A 17,111-nucleotide genomic window follows, 5' to 3' on the forward strand; every position below is an offset into this window, starting at 1 on the left:
CTGTCCCCACAAAGTGTCCCTGTGTCCCTCTCAGGGTGTCCCTGCCACACCCGTGTCCCTGCCAGGGTGTCCTTGTCACCCCCCTGTCCCCACAAAGTGTCCCCATGTCCCATCCAGGGTGTCCCTGCCATGCCGAGTGTCCCCATGTCCCCTTCAGGGTGTTCCTGCCACACCCATGTCCCTCCAAAATGTCCCCGTGTCCCCACAAAGTGTCCCCGTGTCCCTCTCAGGGTGTCCCTGTCACTTCCATGTCCCTCCAAACTGTTCCCGTGTCCCCCCTAAAGTGCCCCCGTGTCCCATCCAGGGTGTTCCTGTCACTCCCGTGTCCCTCCCAGGGTGTCCTTGTCACTGCCATGTCCCCCTAAAGTGTCCCCGTGTCCCATCCAGGCTGTTCCTGTCACGCCCGTGTTCCCTCAAAGTGTCCCCATGTCCCCCTAAAGTGTCCCCGTGTCCCCCCAGGTGTCCCTGTCACCCCCTTGTCCCCCCACAGTGTCTCTCCCCCTCCCATGCTGTCCCTGTCCCCCACCAGGATGTCCCCATGTCCCCCCAGATGTCCCTGTCACCCCCATGTCCCCCTAAAGTGTCCCCGTGTCCCATCCAGGCTGTTCCTGTCACCTCTGTGTCCCCCCCAGGTGTGTCCCCATGTCCCCCCAGATGTCCCTGTCACCCTCTTGTCCCCCCCAGTGTGTCCCTGTCACCCCAGGTGTGTCCCCACCCTCCCCACGTGTCCCCATCCCCGATATCACACGGGGGCAGGGGGGTTTTGAACAACCCAACCCCCCCCCAAAACCCCCCCCGGACCCCCCCCATTGTCACCCCCGGTGTCCCCCGTCCCCCCCCATTGTCACCCCCGGTGTCACCGGACGCTCCCGCCCTCCTCGGGAAAGCCACGCCCGGATCTCTCAAGTGCCACCGCTTTATTGTGGAGGGCGGGGGGACCCTGGGGACCCCCCAATCCCCATCCTGTGCCCCCCCCGTGCCCATCCTGTGCCCCCCCCTCAGTCCTGCAGGTTGCGGAACGCCGCCACCATCTCCTCCTGCAGCTGCGCGTAGCACGCCAGGATGCGCTGCTCGCCGTCCTTCACCGGGTCCTGGGGACACGGGGACACCGCGGGGACACGGGGGTGGCACCGTCAGAGCCACATTGGGGTGTCCCCAAACCCCCCCGGGTCACCCGCATTGAGATTCGTGTGGGACTCCCCAAAAAATCCACCTGGGGTTTATTGTGGGACCCCCAAATGGGGTCACAGCCCCCCCGTTGTGATGGTCACAAGGGACATGGGGACACCGGGGGACAATCTCTGCCCCCAAACCCGCCCTTCACCCTCCCATGGGACTCCGAAACCCCCTTGAACCTCCCCCAGGACCCCCAAACCCCCTTTAAAATTCCCCAGGATCTCCAAATCCCCCCTTAACCCTCCCCCAGGACCCCCGAACCCCCCTTTAACCCTCCCATGGGACCCCCAAACTCCCCTTTAAAATCCCCCAGGACTCCCAAACTCCACTTAACTCCCTCTAGGACCCCTAAATTCCCCCTTTACCCTCCTGTGGGACCCCCAAACCCCCCCTAATCTTCTCCCAGGACCCCCAAACTCCCCCTTAGGACCCCCCATGGGGGTCTCTGCCCCCAAACCCCCCCTTAACCCACTCCTAGGACCCCTGAAACCCCTTTAACCCTCCCCCAGGACCCCCAAACTCCCCTTTAAAATCCCCCAGGACCCCCAAACTCCCCCTTTAACCTCCCCCAGGACCCCCAAACTCCACTTAACTCCCTCTAGGACCCCTAAATCCCTCCTTTACCCTCCTTTGGGACCCCCGAACTCCCCCTAATCTTCTCCCAGGACCCCCAAACTCCCCTTTAAAATTCCCCAGGACCCCCAAACCCCCTTTAAAATCTCCCAGGACCTCCAAATCGCCCCTTAACCCTCCCGTGGGACCCCCAAATCCCCCCTTTACCCTCCTGTGGGACCCGCAAACTCCCCCTAATCTTCTCCCAGGACCCCCAAACTCCCCCTTAGGACCCCCCATGGGGGTCTCTGCCCCCAAAACCCCCTTAACCCACTCCTAGGACCCCTGAAACCCCTTTAACCCTCCCATGGGACCCCCAAATTCCCCCTTTACCCTCCTGTGGGACCCCCAAACTCCCCCTAATCTTCTCCCAGGACCCCCAAACTCCCCTTTAAAATCCCCCAGGACCCCCCAAATCCCCCCTTAACCCTCCCGTGGGACCCCCAGACCCCCTTGAACCCCCCCCCAACCCCTCACCTGGAACTTCATGGCGCTCAGGCGGTACAGGATGTCGCCGAGCCCCTCGCGGATGGTGGCCCAGGTGACGCGCTGCTCCTCGGGCCCCGCGCCCTCCACCGCCCCCCGCGCCAGGTCGTAGAAGGTGACGAGGTTCTGCAGCATGCCCACGGTCTTGTAGAACGGGCAGAACCTGGTGGGGGTCACGATGGGGGGTTTGGGGGGTCAGAGAGGGAATTTGGGGGGGTTTGGGGGTGTTTGAGAGGATTTGGGGGCAGTTTGGGGGGTCAGAATTGGGTTGGGGGTCTCAGGGTGCAGCATGCCCACGGTCTTGTAGAACGGGCAGAACCTGGGGGGGGTCAGATGGGGGGATTTGGGGGTGGTTTGGGGGGGTTTGAGGGAGTTTGGGGTGTCAGGGAGGGAATTTGGGGGAGTTTGGGGGGTCAGAATTGGGTTGGGGGTCTCAGGGTGCAGAATGCCCACGGTCTTGTAGAACGGGCAGAACCTGGGAGGGGGTCAGAATGGGGGGGTTTGGGGGGTCAGGGAGGGAATTTGGGGGAGTTTGGGGGGTCAGGAGTGAATTTGGGGGTTCAGCATCATCACGGCCTTGTAGAAGGGGCAGAACCTGGAGGGGTCAGATGGGGGGGTTTGGGGGGTCAGGGAAGGAATTTGGGGGATTTTGGGGGGTCAGGAGTGAATTTGGGGGTTCAGCATCATCACAGCCTTGTAGAAGGGGCAGAACCTGGGGGGGGTCCAGGGTGGATGTTTGGGGGTGTCAGGGGGGTTTGGGGGGGATCAGGGTTGGGGTCCGGGTTCAGCATTCTCAGTTTTGTAGCACGGGAAGGACCTGGATGGGCCTTGGTGGGGGGGTCTCGGGGGGTCCTGGCTGTGACCTGGGGGGGTCCTGGGGGGTTCAGGATTGGGGTTCCCGTGGGGGTCAGGGCTGGGGGTTCCGGGGGTCCCGGTACCGGTCGTAGGCCGAGTGGGATCAGGGTTAGAGTCAGGGTTGGGGGTCCCAGGGGGTTCAGGGTTGGGGGTCCTGGGGGTCCCGGTACCGGTCGTAGGCCGAGTATCCGTTCTGCTGCAGGAAATCGTCCTTGAGCAGTTTGGCCACCTCCAGTGTCACTTTGTCACCCTCGGCCAGCGACGCCTGCGGGGACAGCGCGGTCCTGGCACTGCCCAGGGGGCTCCTGAGCCCACAGAGCCCGGCCCGGAGCCCAAATCCCATAAAACCCATCGATCCCAAAAAACCCATCGATCCCATAGATCCCATTGATCCCACAAATCCCAAAAAACCCATCGATCCCATAGATCCCATCCGTCCCATCGATCCCACAAATCCCATAAAACACATCGATCCCATTGATCCCACAAATCCCAAAAACCCCATCGATCCCATAGATCACATCAGTCCAACAGATCCCATCAGTCCCATCAACGCCATTGATCCCATAGATCTCATTGATCCCACAAATTCCCAAAAAACCATTGATCCCACAAATCCCAAAAAAAACCATCAATCCCATAGATCCCAGTGATCCCACAAATCCCAAAAAACCCATAGATCCCATAGATCCCATCCGTCCCATCGATCCCATTGATCCCATTGATCCCATTGATCCCACAAATCCCGAAAAACCCATAGATCCCATTGATCCCACAAATTCCAAAAAACCCATTGATCCCACAAATCCCAAAAAACCCATCGATCCCATAGATCCCATCCGTCCCATCGACCCCATTGATCTCACTGATCCCATCAATCCCATTGATTCCACAAATCCCACAAACCCTATCGATCCCATAGATCCCATCAACACCATTGATCCCATAGATCTCGTTCATCCCACAGATCCCATCGATCCCATCAGTCTCACCAATCCCATAAATCCCAGACCTTCCCCACGAGCTGCACCATCTCGGCCAGCTCCTCCTCCTCATGTCGGATCCCATATCCCGTACCCCATATCCCACATCCCACACCCCATATCTCACATCCCAGACCCCATAAACCCCACAAATCCCCCAATCCCACCTTCCCCCCAAGCTGCACCATCTCGGCCAGCTCCTCCTCCTCCTGCAGGGTCCCATATCCCACATCCCACACTCCATATCTCACATCCACACCCCATAAGCCCCCCAAACCCCACAAATCCCCCAATCCCACCTTCCCCACGAGCTGCACGATCTCGGCCAACTCCTCCTCCTCCTGCAGGGTCCCATATCCCATATTCTAGACCCCATATCCCACATCCCACACCCATATCCCACCCACCATATCTCACATCCCACACTCCATAAGCCCCCCAAAACCTCCAAATCCCAATCCCAGACCTTCCCCACGAGCTGCACGATCTTGGCCAGCTCCTCCTCCTCCTCCTGTCGGATCCCATATCCCGTACCCCATATCCCACATCTCACACCCCATATCTCACATCCCACACCCGATATCCCATACCCCATATCTCACATCCCAGACCCCACATCCCACATTTGATATCTCACATCCCAGACCTCATAAACCCCCCAAACGCCACAAATCCCCTAAAAGCACCTTCCCCACGAGCTGCACGATCTCGGCCAGCTCCTCCTCCTCCTGCAGGGTCCCATATCCCATATTCCAGACCCCATATCCCACATCCCACACCCACATCCCACACTCCATATCTCACATCCCTCCCCCCATATCTCACATCCCACACCCCATATCTCACATCCCACACCCCATAAGCCCCCCCAAAACCTCCAAATCCCAATTCCAGACCTTCCCCACGAGCTGCACGATCTCGGCCAGCTCCTCCTCCTCCTGCAGGATGCGCCGGGCGCGGTCTCTCAGCGCGGGCAGCTCGGGGTGGGCGCGCTCGTAGTGCGGCTCGAGGGCGCGCAGGTACCGCGAGTACGAGATCAGCCAGTTCACCGACGGGAAGTGCTTGCGCTGCGCCAGCTTCTTGTCCAGCCCCCAGAACACCTGGCAGTGTCACCAAGGGTCACCCAGTGTCACCCCTGGGTCAGGAATGTCACCCCAGTGTCACCCATCCTGTCCCCGAGCTTCTTATCCCCATGGAACACCTGCCAGTGTCACCCCCGTGTGTCACCCAGCATCTCCCTGTGCTTCTTGTCCAGCTCCAAGAACACCTGGGAGTGTCACCTAGTGTCACCCAGTGTCACCTCATGTCACCCGTTCTGTCCCCGAGCTTCTTATCCCCATGGAATACCCAGTAATGTCACCCCAGTGTCACCCCTGTTTCACCCAGTGTCTCTTGTCCAGCCCCCAGAACACTTGGCAGTGTCACCCAGTGTCACCCAGTGTCACCCCTGGGTCAGGAATGTCACCCCCGTGTCACCCATCCTGTCCCCGAGCTTCTTATCCCCATGGAACACCTGCCAGTGTCACCCCCATGTGTCACCCAGCATCTCCCTGTGTGTCCCTGTGCTTCTCGTCCAGGTCCAAGAACACCCAAGAGTGTCACCTAGTGTCACCCAGTGTCACCTCATGTCACCCATCCTGTCCCCGAGCTTCTTATCCCCATGGAACACCTGCCAGTGTCACCCCCATGTGTCACCCAGCATCTCCCTGTGTGTCCCTGTGCTTCTCGTCCAGGTCCAAGAACACCCAAGAGTGTCACCTAGTGTCATTGAGGGTCACCCAGTGTCACCCAGTGTCACCTCATGTCCCCGTTCTGTCCCCAAGCTTCTTATCCCCATGGAATACCCAGTAATGTCACCCCAGTGTCACCCGTGTGTCACCCAGTGTCTCTTGTCCAGCCCCCAGAACACCTGGCAGTGTCACCCAGTGTCACCCAGGCTGTCCCCAAGTTTCTGGTCCGGCCCCCGAGCACCTGTGACACCAGGAATGTCACCGTGTCCTCATCCAGGGGTCACTGTCACCATGCCCCTGTCCCCTCCCAGGGTGTCCCTGTCCCTTCCATGACCCCCCCTAGAGTGTCCCTGTCCCCTCCAGCCTCTCTCTGTCCCCTCCAGGTCTCTCCCACCCTGTCCTCTCCTCCAGTGTGTCCCTGTCCCACTCACGCCACTGTCCCCTGTGTCCCCTCAGTGTCCCCACTGTCCCCAGTGTCCCCTCACCTGCACGATGCCCAGCGTGGCCGAGGTGACAGGATCTGAGAAGTCCCCTCCGGGAGGGGACACCCTGTGGGGGTCGGGGGGGTCGGGGTGAGCTGGGAGGGTCCCCTGCCCTTGTCCCCTCCCTGTCCCCACCCTGGGGACACAAGGACACACACGGGGACATGGGGACATTCATGAGGACACGGGGACAGGGAACAGGGGACACTCATGCAGACATGGCGACACACGGACATGGGGACAGGGGGACATGAGGAAACTCGGGGACACAGGGACAGGGTACACAGGGATATGGGGACACTCAGGGTGACAGGGGACAGAGGGACACAGGGACATAGGGACAGGGGGACACTCAGGTGGACACGGGGATATGGGGACAGGGCAACACAGAGACACGGGGACAAGGGGACAAGGGGACAGGTGACAATCACGGGGACACTCAGGGGTTAATGGGGACACTCTTGGGGACACAGGAACAGGGGACACTCAGGGGGACGAGGTGACACAGGGATGTGGTGACACTCAGTGGGACGGGGGACAGGTGACACTCACGGGACACGGGGACATGGGAACACAGGGACACTCACAGGGACACTCAGGGGGACACGGGGACATGGGGACACTCACAGGGACATTCAGGGGGACACGGGGACATGGGAACACAAGGACACTCACAGGGACACTCGGGGGGACATGGGGACACGGGGACATGGGGACATGGGGACACTCACGCGCCGACGATGCTGACGCTGCCCTCGCGCTCGGGGCTCCCCAGGCACCGCGCCCGCCCCGCGCGCTCATAGAACGAGGCCAGGCGGGCACCGAGGTACGCGGGGTACCCGCTGTCTGTGGGGACACGGCTGTCACCTCACTGTCACCTCCTGTCACTGCCGTGTCACCTCACTGTCACCTCCTGTCACTGCCCTGTCACTGCCGTGTCACCTCACTGTCACCCCCAGTACCCGCTGTCTGTGGGGACACGGCTGTCACTGCCCTGTCACCTCCTGTCACTGCCGTGTCACCCCCAGTACCCGCTGTCTGTGGGGACACGGCTGTCACCTCATTGTCACCTCCTGTCACTGCCCTGTCACCTCACTGTCACCCCCAGTACCCGCTGTCTGTGGGGACATGACTGTCACCTCACTGTCACCTCCTGTCACTGCTCTGTCACCTCACCGTCACCCCCAATACCCGCTGTCTGTGGGGACACGGCTGTCACCACCTTGTCACCTCCCAGTCACCTCGGGGTTTTTGGGGTCTCCCCCACTCCCCCCTCGTGTTTTGGGGTCTCCCTCCCCATGTTTTGGGGTCTCCCCTGTGCCCACCTCACAGTTTTTGGGGTCTCCCCAGCCCAGTTTTTGGGGTCTCCCTCCCCATGTTTTGGGGTCTTCCCACCCCTTGTTTTTGGGGTCTCCCCCATGCCCATCCCACAGTTTTTGGGGTCTCCTCCCGGTGTTTTGGGGTCTCTCCCACCCCAGGTTTTTGGGTCTCCCCCATGCCCACCCCGCAGTTTTTGGGGTCTCCCCAGCCCAGTTTTTGGGGTCTCACCCGCGGGCATCTCCGCCAGGCGCCCCGAGATCTCCCTGAGCGCCTCGGCCCAGCGCGAGGTGGAGTCGGCCAGGAGGCAGCTGTGCAGCCCCATGTCCCGGAAATACTCGGCCAGCGTGATCCCTGACACACATGACACACATGTCACACGTGTGTCACACCTGTCACACACCCAGGGACAGCGTGATCCCTGACACGAGTGTGTCACACACCTGTCACACCCGTGTCACTCACCACACACACACACCCAGGGGCAGTGTGATTCCTGACACGTGTCACACGTGTGTCACACCACCAGGGACAGCATGACCCCTGTCACACGCACGTGTCGCACATGTCACACACAGCACACACCCATCACACCCCCAGGGACTGCCCCAGCCGTGTCACATGCCTGTGTCCCTGTCACACACACGTGTCCCTGTCTCCTGTGTCCCTGTCACACACACATGTCCCCATGCCCCTGTCACACACACGTCTTGCTGTCCCCCGTGTCCCTGTCACACACACACACACACACACACACACACGTGTCCCTGTCCCTCCTTGTCCCCCGTGTCCCTGTCACACACACATGTCCCCATGTCCCTGTCACACACACACGTGTCCCTGTCACACACACACGTGTCCCTGTCCCTCCTTGTCCCCGGTGTCCCCCTGTGTCCCTGTCACACACACATGGTACTGTCCCCCATGTCCCTGTCACACACACACACGTGTCCCTGTCCCTCCTTGTCCCCTGTATCCCCCTGTGTCCCTGTCACACACTCATCACTCTGTCACACACACACGTGTCCTTGTCCCCCCGTCTCCTCCCATGTCCCCGTCACACACACGTGTCCCTGTGCTCCCCGCAGTGTCCCCAATGTCCCCAATGTCCCCACCGGTGTAGATGGAGGCCTCCCGGGCAGCCACGGGCATGTTGGACGTGTTGGCCACGAGCGTCGTGCGCTTCATGATGGACTCGGAGCGGCCGCCGACCTCCATGGTCAGCTGGGGACAGCAGTGTCACATTGTCACTGCCTGTGTCACCATGGGACAGCCCTGCCACCCCAATGTCCCTGTGTCACCTCAGGGAAATCCCTGAGGACTCTCCATGAACATCCGTGTCACTGCCACCCTCCTGCCACCCCGATGTCCCCACGTCCTGGTGCCACCCCGATGTCCCGGATGTCCCAATGTCCTCCCGGCTGTCCCAATGTCCCAGCTGTCCTGATGTCCCCCGGCTGTCCCAATGTCCCCCGGCTGTCGCGGTGTCCCCGGCTATCCCAATGTCCCGGCTGTCCCGATGTCCCCCGGCTGTCCCAAAGTCCCCCGGCTGTCGCGGTGCCGGATGGGGCGCTGTCACTTCGGGGAAGACCCATGAACACCCGTGTCACTGTCACCCCGATGTCCCCACGTCCTGGTGCCACCCCAATGTCCCGGATGTCCCAATGTCCCCCCGGCTGTCCCGATGTTCCCCGGCTGTCCCGATGTCCCCAATATCCCGGTGTCCCCTGGCTGTCCCGATGTCCCCCGGCTGTCCCGATGTCCCCCGGCTGTCACGGTGTCCGGTGCGGGGCTGTCACCTCAGGGAAGTCCCATGAACACCCGTGTCACTGTCACCCCGATGTCCCCCCGTGTCCCCACGTCCCGGTGCCACCCCGATGTCCCGGATGTCCCAATGTCCCCCCGGCTCTCCCGGTGTCCTTGGGCTGTCCCAATGTCCTGGCTGTCCCGATGCCCCCCGGCTGTCCCGATGTCCCCAATATCCCGGTGTCCCCGGGCTGTCCCGATGTCCCCGGGCTGTCCCGATGTCCCCCGGCCGTCGCGGTGTCCGGTGCGGCGCTGTCACCTCGGGGAAGTCCCGCAGCACCTCGGACATTTCGTTGCCGCGCTCCCCGCAGCCCACGTAGACGATGACATCGCTGTTGGAGTACTTGGACAGCGACTGCGAGATCACCGTCTTCCCGCAGCCGAACGCGCCCGGGATGGCCGTGGTGCCGCCCTGCACGCACCTGGTGACAAGGTGACATGGGAGGGCGGTGGTGGCACTGCGGTGACACCTTGTGCCTGTCCCCATGGCAGTCCCCAGGCCTGTCCCTGCGCCAGCCCCGTCCTGTCGCTGTTTCCCGCCCCATCTCTGTCCCCAAATCCAACTCTCCCTGTCCCCATCCCTGTCCCCATAGCCATATCTGCTGTCCCCATCCTTGTCCCCATTCCTGTCTCCAAATTCATCTTGCCCTGTCCCCATCCCTGTCCCCAAATCTATCTCTGCCTCTCCATATCACTGTCCCCATCCTTGTCCCCAAATCCAACTCTCCTTGTCCCCATCCCTGTCCTCAAATCCATTTCTGCCTGTCCCCATCACTGTCCCCATTCCTGTCCCCAAATCCAGCTCTGCCTGTCCCCATCCCTGTCCCCACCACTGTCCCCAAATCCAGCTCTGCCTGTCCCCATCACTGTCCCCATTCCTGTCCCCAAATCCAGCTCTGCCTGTCCCCATCACTGTCTGCATTTCTGTCCCCAAATCCATCTGTCCCTTTCCCCATCCCTGTCCCCAAATCCATCGCTGTCTGTCCCCATCTGTGTCTCCAAATTCATCTCTGCCTGTCCCCATCCCTGTCCCCAAATCCAACTTTCTCTGTCCCTAAATCCATCTCTCCCTGTCCCCTTTCCTGTCCTTAACTTCATCTTTCCCTGCCTCCAATCCCATCCCTGTCCCTGTCCTTGTCCCTATCCCTGTCCCAATCCCGCTCTCTACAGGAACAGTGCAACCTCCCAGTCCCAATCCCAATCCTGATCACCAGTCCCGATCCCAGTCCCAATCCCGATCCCGTTCCCTACAGGAACAGTGCACCTTCCCAATCCCAATCCCAATCCCAATCCAAATCCCCATCCCAACCCCGATCCCCAGTCACGATCCTGATCCCAGTCCGAATCCCAATCCCAATCCCCATCCCAATCCCGATCCCCAGTCCCGATTCCAATCCCAGTCCCAATCCCGATCCCGTTCCCTACAGGAACAGCGCACCTTCCCAATCCCAATCCCCATCCCAATCCCAAACCCAGTCACGATCCCATTCCCGATCCCATTCCCGATCCCATTCCCGATCCCCATCCCGTTCCCTACAGGAACAGTGCACCTTCCCATTCCCAATCCCCATCCCGTTCCCGGTCCCGTTCCGTACGGGAAGAGCGCGTCCAGGACCCTCTGGCCGGTCAGCAGGGGGTGATTGGCCGGGAGCTTCTCGGCCACGGGCCGGACCTGCCGGACCGGCCACACCTGGATCATGGAGAGCGGCTCACGGACCCCCTGGAACTCCAGCTCCAGCACCACGTCCTGCGGGATCGGCGGGGATCAAACCGGGATCGGCGGGGATCACCCCGGGATCGGTGGGATCAGCCCGGGATCAAACCTGGATCAGCTCAGGACACCCTGCCCGGCCCCCACCCCGCCTATCCCAATCCCTGTGATCCCGGCCCCGCTCCTGCTAATCCCGATCCCAATCCCAATGACCTCGACCCTTGCTCCCCCTGATCCCAATCCTGATCCCGAACCTAATCCCGCTGATCCCAATGATTCTGATTCTGCTGATCCCCATCTCGCTGATTCCGATCCTGATCCCACTGATCCCGACCCCACTCCCGCTGATCCCAATAATCCCAACCCTGATCCCGCTCATTCTGATCCCAATCCTGCTGATCCCAACCTCGCTCTGGCTAATCCAAATAATCCTTATCCTGATCCCAGTCCCAATCCCGCTAATCTCAATCGCGATCCGCTGACGCCGCTGGTCCCAATGATCCCGATCCCGCTGATCCCAGTGATCCCGAGTCCGATCCAAATGATCCTGACCCCGCTCCTGCTGATCCCAATGATCCTGATCCCGATTCCAATCCCGCTCCCGCTGATCCCAATGATCCCAATCCTGCTGATCCCGACCCCGCTCCCACTGATCCCAATGATCCTGATCCCGATTCCGAGCCCGATCCCGTTGATCTCAATGATCCCAACCCTGATCCCGCTGATTCCGATCCCAATCCCGCTGATCCCAATGATCCCAATCCTGCTGATCGCAATTATCCCGATCCTGATCCCGATCCCCCTGATCCTGATCCCAATCCTGCCGATCCCGACCCCGCTCTCACTGATCCAAATGATCCCGCTCCCGATTGCAACCCCAATCCCAATCCCGCTAATTCCGATTGATCCCGATCCTGCTCCCACTGATCCCAATGATCCTGATCCCGATTCCGATCCGATCCCGTTGATCCCAACGATCCCAACCCTGATCCCGCTGATTCCAATCCCAATCCCGCTGATCCCAATGATCCCAATCCTGCTGATTGCAATTATCCCGATCCTGATCCCAATTCTGCTGATCCCGACCCCGCTCCCACTGATCCAAATGATCCCGCTCCCGATTTCAACCCCAATCCCAATCCCGCTAATTCCGATTGATCCCGATCCCGCTCCCACTGATCCCAATGATCCCAATCCTGCTGATCGCAATTATCCCGATCCTGATCCCGCTCCCGATTCCAACCCCAATCCCAATCCCGCTAATTCCGATTGATCCCGCTCCCGCTGATCCCAATGATCCCGACCGCAGTCCCGCCGGTCCCGGTGCCGCTCACCGTCACTCGGTAGTGCCCGGGGGGCGCGATGTAGGTGACGGTGCCGCGGCTGCGGGGCGGGACCATCAGCCGGTGCTGCAGCAGCGAGTTCTCCGCCACCGAGCCGTAAATGTCCCCTCCCGTCACGTGGCTCCCGACCTGGCGACACCGCGGCGACACCGTCAGAGACCCCCGGGGGGGGGCTCCGCGCCCCCCGCCCCGGCTGCCGGGACAACGGCGGTGATCGTGTCCCGCCGTGTCGTGTGTCCCTCCTGTCCCCCGCGTCCCCATGTCCTTGTCACCTTCGTGTCCTCATGTCCCTACATCCTCAGTGTCTCTGTGTCCCCAATGTCCCTGTGACCCCCGTGTCCCGATGTCCCTGTGTCCCCGTGCCCCCACAACCCCTGTCTGTGTCCCCCATTTCCCCCATGTCCCCGTGTCCCCAATGTCCTCTGTGTCCCCCGATGTCCCCATGGCTCTGTGACCCCAATGTCCCCATGTCCTCTGTGTCCCCCACAACCCCATGTCTCTGTGTCCCCCGATGTCCCCGTGTCCCCAATGTCCTCATGTCCTCTGTGTCCCCCGATGTCCCCATGGCTCTGTGACCCCCGTGTCCCCCATGTCCCTGTGTCTCCAATGTCCCCGCATCCCCCCATTCCTGTGTCCTCTCTGTCACTGTGTCCCCACCCCGTTTTTGGGGTCCCCTCCTCGGCAAGGGTGACAGGGAGGGGACAGGGAAGGACAGAAGGAGGTGACAATGGAGGATGATGTCCCTTGGCAGGGACAGGACGGGACTGGGGAGGGACAAAAGGGGACAGAGGGGTTGAGTGGGACAGGGCAGGGAGGGGAAGGGACAGAGGGGATGGCAGGACAGGACGGGGAGGGAACGGGGAGGTGACAAGGAGGGGACAAGAACGGGACAAGAACGGGACAAGAAAGGGATGGCAGGACAGGACGGGGAGGGGACAAGGAGGGGACAAGAAAGGGGCAAGAAGGGGATGGCAGGACAGGACGGGGAGGGAACGGGGAGGTGACAAGGAGGGGACAAGAAAGGGGCAAGAAGGGGATGGCCTGACAGGACGGGGAGGGGACAAGGAGGGGACAAAAAGGGGACAGAGGGGATGGCAGGACAGGACGGGGAGGTGACAAGAAGGGGACAAGAACGGGATGGCAGGACAGGACGGGGAGGGGACAAGAAGGAAACAGGGAGTGGACAGCGAGCCCGGGAAACCAGATGGGGAAGGGGGGACAGCACAGGGATGGGACAAAGGGACAGCAAGGTGACAAGGAGGGGTCACGCACCCGGAGGTTCTTGCTGGGGACAAAGTCCCAGTCCAGGTGTCGCGGCAGCGCGGGGACATTGGTGCCCCGCGGGATGTAGATGCTGCGCGTGGCCTCGGCGATGTCGCGCAGCGGCCGCTGGATGCCGTCGAAGATGGAGCCCAGGATGCCCGGGCCCAGCTCCACCGAGAGCGGCGTCCCCGTGCGCCGAACCGGGTCCCCGACCTGCACCCCCGCTGCGGCCGCTCAGGAATGGCACCGCCAGGGACACGGCGGGACAGCGGGGACACGGGGAGAGCAGGGACAGCGAGGGGACAGCGGGGACACGGGGAGAGCAGGGACAGCGAGGGGACAGCGGGGACACGGGGATAGCAGGGACCGAGGGGACAGCGGGGACACGGGGAGAGCAGGGACCGAGGGGACAGCGGGACGGGATGGGCTGGCTGGGACAATGGGGACACGGGGACTGCGGGGACACGAGGGGGGCAGTGGGGACATGGGGACCGGGGGGACAGCGGGGACTGTGGGGACTGCAGGAACAGCGGGGACACGAGAACCAGGGGGGACACGGGGACTGCAGGGACAGGGAGGACACGGGGAGGCCGAGGGGGACAGTGGGGACATGCGGACTGCGAGGGGGACACGGGGACCGGGGGGGGATAGCGGGGACAGGGGGACAGCAGGGACACGAGAACCGGGGGGGGGGACATGGGGACCGCGGGGACACGGGGGGCGGGGACAGCGGGGACAAGGGAACCGGGCGGGACAACGGGGACATGGGGACCGGGGGGGATAGCGGGGACAGGGGGACAGCAGGGACACGGGGACCGCGAGGGGACATGGGGACCGCGGGGACACGGGGGGCGGGAACAGCGGGGACAAGGGAACCGGGCGGGACAACGGGGACATGGGGGGACAGCAGGACGGGACGGGCTGAGGGGGACACGGCGGGGACGAGGAGGGGACAGGGCGGGACAGGTGACAGGGAAGGACACAGGGAGGGGACAGGGCAGGGCAGAAGGGAGGGGCAAGGGAGGGGACAGAGCAGGCTGGGACAGGACAGAGGGGACCGAACAGGCTGGGACAGGACAGAAACTCAGGGGAACAAGGGAGGGGACAGCAAAGGACGGCGGGGACAGGGCGGGGCGGTCGGAGGGACAGAGGGCTGGCGGGGAGGGGACATTGGGGACATTGGGGACAGGATACAGGTCTCCTCGTACACCTGCAGCGTGGCCATGTCCCCCTCGAGCCGGATGATCTCCCCCACGAGCTCCGCGTGTCCCACCCGCACCAGCTCGTACATGGCCGCGCCCGCCATGCGCGTGGCTGTCACCACTGCGGGGACACTCTGCTGTCACCTCGGCCCGGGCCACCACCGCACAGAGGACCCCCGTGTCCCCCATCCCTGTCCCCTCCCCTGTGCGTGGCTGTCACCATTGCGGGGACACGCTGCTGGCACCCCGACTCCGGGCCACCACCCCCTGCCATCCCCCCTTGTCACCGGTGTCACCACCTCACCCGGGACATCCCTGTCCCCATCCCTGTCCCCTCCCCACCACCACCTCCGGGTACTTTCCCACATTGTCCGCTCTCCTGTCCCCATTTTAGTGCCACAAACGCCACCGGGTCCCGATCCCTGGTTGTCCCCGTCCCCAGGGTGTCCCCACGATGTCCCCTCCTTGTTCCCAACCCCGTCCCCTCCCCATTGTCCCCTCCCCAAGTGCTCCCTCCCATTGTCCCCTCTCCTGTCCCTCTGTCCCCATTGTCCCCCTCTGTCCCTTTTCCTGTCCCTCTGTCCCCATTGTCCCCTCCTCAGGTGCTCCCCACCTTTGTCCCCTCTCCTGTCCCTCTGTCCCCCCCCACCGTCCCCCCTCTTGTCCTTCTGTCCCCATTTCCCCCCACCATTGTCCCCTCTCTTGTCCCCAATTTCGCGCCTCAAACGCCACCGTGTCCCCATCCCCGGCTGTCCCCAAGCTGTCCCCGTTGTCACCGTACCGGGCCCGGACACGCCATGCACGGCCCCCACCAGGCTCTCGCGCTCCTCCTGCCGTGTCCCCTCCATGCTGTCCCCGTGTCCCCTCCCCGCCGCGCTGCCACCGCCGTTAAATGGCCCCGAGCGCCGGCGACAACCGGACAGGGCCGTGTCCCCACCCCCGGGGACAGCGCGGGGACATTGGGGTGACAGCGGCTGGCTCCGGTGACAGGGCCAGCGCGGGTGTGGCACTGTGTGCAGTCAACAGCCGAGTCCCCGCTGCTCCGGGTGACACCGGGTGACACCGGCACGGCCCGGCTCGGGGTGACGGGGACACGGTGTGGGTGTCCTTGTCACCTCCCTGCCGCGTCCTTGTCACCACTTTCTCTTTGTCACCCCCGGCGGCTGTGTCACCCCCTTTCTCTTTGTCACCTCCATGTCCCTGTCACCCCCTTTCTCTTTGTCACTCCCTCCTTGTCACCCCCATGGCCTTGTCACCTCCTTGCTGTGTCCTTGTCACCCCTCTTTGTCACCCCCATGTCCTTGTCACCTCCTTGCTGTGTCCTTGTCACCCCCGCAGCTGTGTCACCCCCTTCCTTTTGTCACCCTCATGGCCTTGTCACCTCCCTGCCACGTCCTTGTCACCCCCTTTTTCTTTGTCACCCCCATGTCCTTCTCACCCCCATGGCCTTGTCACCTCCTTGCTGTGTCCCTGTCACCCCTTTCTGTCACCCCCATGTCCTTGTCACCCTCATGGCCTTGTCACCTCCCTGCCATGTCCTTGTCACCCCCATGGCCTTGTCACCCCCTTCCTTTTGTCACCCCCCATGGCCTTGTCACCTCCTTGCCGTGTCCCTGTCACCCCTTTCTGTCACCCCCATGTCCTTGTCACCCCCATGGCCTTGTCACCTCCTTGCTGTGTCCCTGTCACCCCTCTTTGTCACCCCCACATTCTTGTCACCCCTTCTCTTTGTTGTCCTCCATGACCTTGTCACCTCCCTGTTGTGTCCCTGTCACCCCTTTCTCTTTGTCACCCCCTTGTCTCTGTCACCTCCTTGCTGTGTCCTTGTCACCCCCACGGCCTTGTCACCTCCTTCCCTTTGTCACTCCCCCCCACGTCATTGTCACCCCATTCTCTTTGTCACCTCCCTGTGTCCTCTGCCACACCCCCACCTTGTCACCAGCAAAATGTTGGGGTCCCCCTTGGCACCCCCCTAATTTTGGGGTCACATCCCCATTTTTAGGGTCCCTTTTTCCCCCATTTTTGAGGTCCCACCCCCCAATTTTAGGGTCCCTTTTCCCCCCATTTTCAGGGTCCCCTTCCTCCATTTCTTGGGTCCCTTTTTTCTCCATTTTGAGGTTCCACTTCCCATTTTCGGGATCCCCT

The 17,111-nt window shown here is 62.1% G+C and overlaps 1 protein-coding gene across 2 annotated transcripts; it reads right to left on the bottom strand.

Moving 5' to 3' along the window:
- Positions 1 to 952: 952 nt before the first annotated feature.
- On the bottom strand, positions 953 to 16,168 carry LOC141725577 (V-type proton ATPase catalytic subunit A-like). Of its 2 annotated transcripts, XM_074529495.1 has the most exons (14): positions 15,748 to 16,166; positions 14,959 to 15,087; positions 13,774 to 13,988; positions 12,493 to 12,630; positions 11,043 to 11,194; positions 9,707 to 9,869; positions 8,757 to 8,865; positions 7,873 to 7,995; positions 7,056 to 7,170; positions 6,328 to 6,391; positions 5,009 to 5,212; positions 3,300 to 3,394; positions 2,266 to 2,437; positions 953 to 1,091 (listed from the first exon to the last, which is right to left on the bottom strand). In XM_074529495.1, exons 1-14 carry the CDS (start codon positions 15,812 to 15,814, stop codon positions 999 to 1,001), a joined length of 1,839 nt encoding a protein of 612 aa, XP_074385596.1. In that variant the 5' UTR covers positions 15,815 to 16,166; the 3' UTR covers positions 953 to 998. The 2 variants fall into 2 exon arrangements, with proteins under 2 accessions (XP_074385596.1, XP_074385597.1); XM_074529496.1 differs by lacking the exon at positions 11,043 to 11,194 and having other exon boundaries at positions 7,056 to 7,166; positions 15,748 to 16,168.
- Positions 16,169 to 17,111: the final 943 nt, after the last annotated feature.

Source organism: Zonotrichia albicollis, chromosome 30 (genome assembly GCF_047830755.1).
Source record: "Zonotrichia albicollis isolate bZonAlb1 chromosome 30, bZonAlb1.hap1, whole genome shotgun sequence".
In the NCBI taxonomy this organism is placed as follows: Eukaryota; Metazoa; Chordata; class Aves; order Passeriformes; family Passerellidae; genus Zonotrichia; species Zonotrichia albicollis.

Bases quoted from the DNA above. Each gene is read 5' to 3' on its own strand.
- LOC141725577 (XM_074529495.1), bottom strand. From the start codon at position 15,814: ATGGAGGGGACACGGCAGGAGGAGCGCGAGAGCCTGGTGGGGGCCGTG. The intron at 6,392-7,055 runs GTGAGTGTCCCC...CGACCCCCACAG, and splicing joins AGCGTCAGCATCGTCGGCGC to GGTGTCCCCTCCCGGAGGGG. The intron at 5,213-6,327 runs GTGAGGGGACAC...TGACACTGCCAG, and splicing joins CCACGCTGGGCATCGTGCAG to GTGTTCTGGGGGCTGGACAA.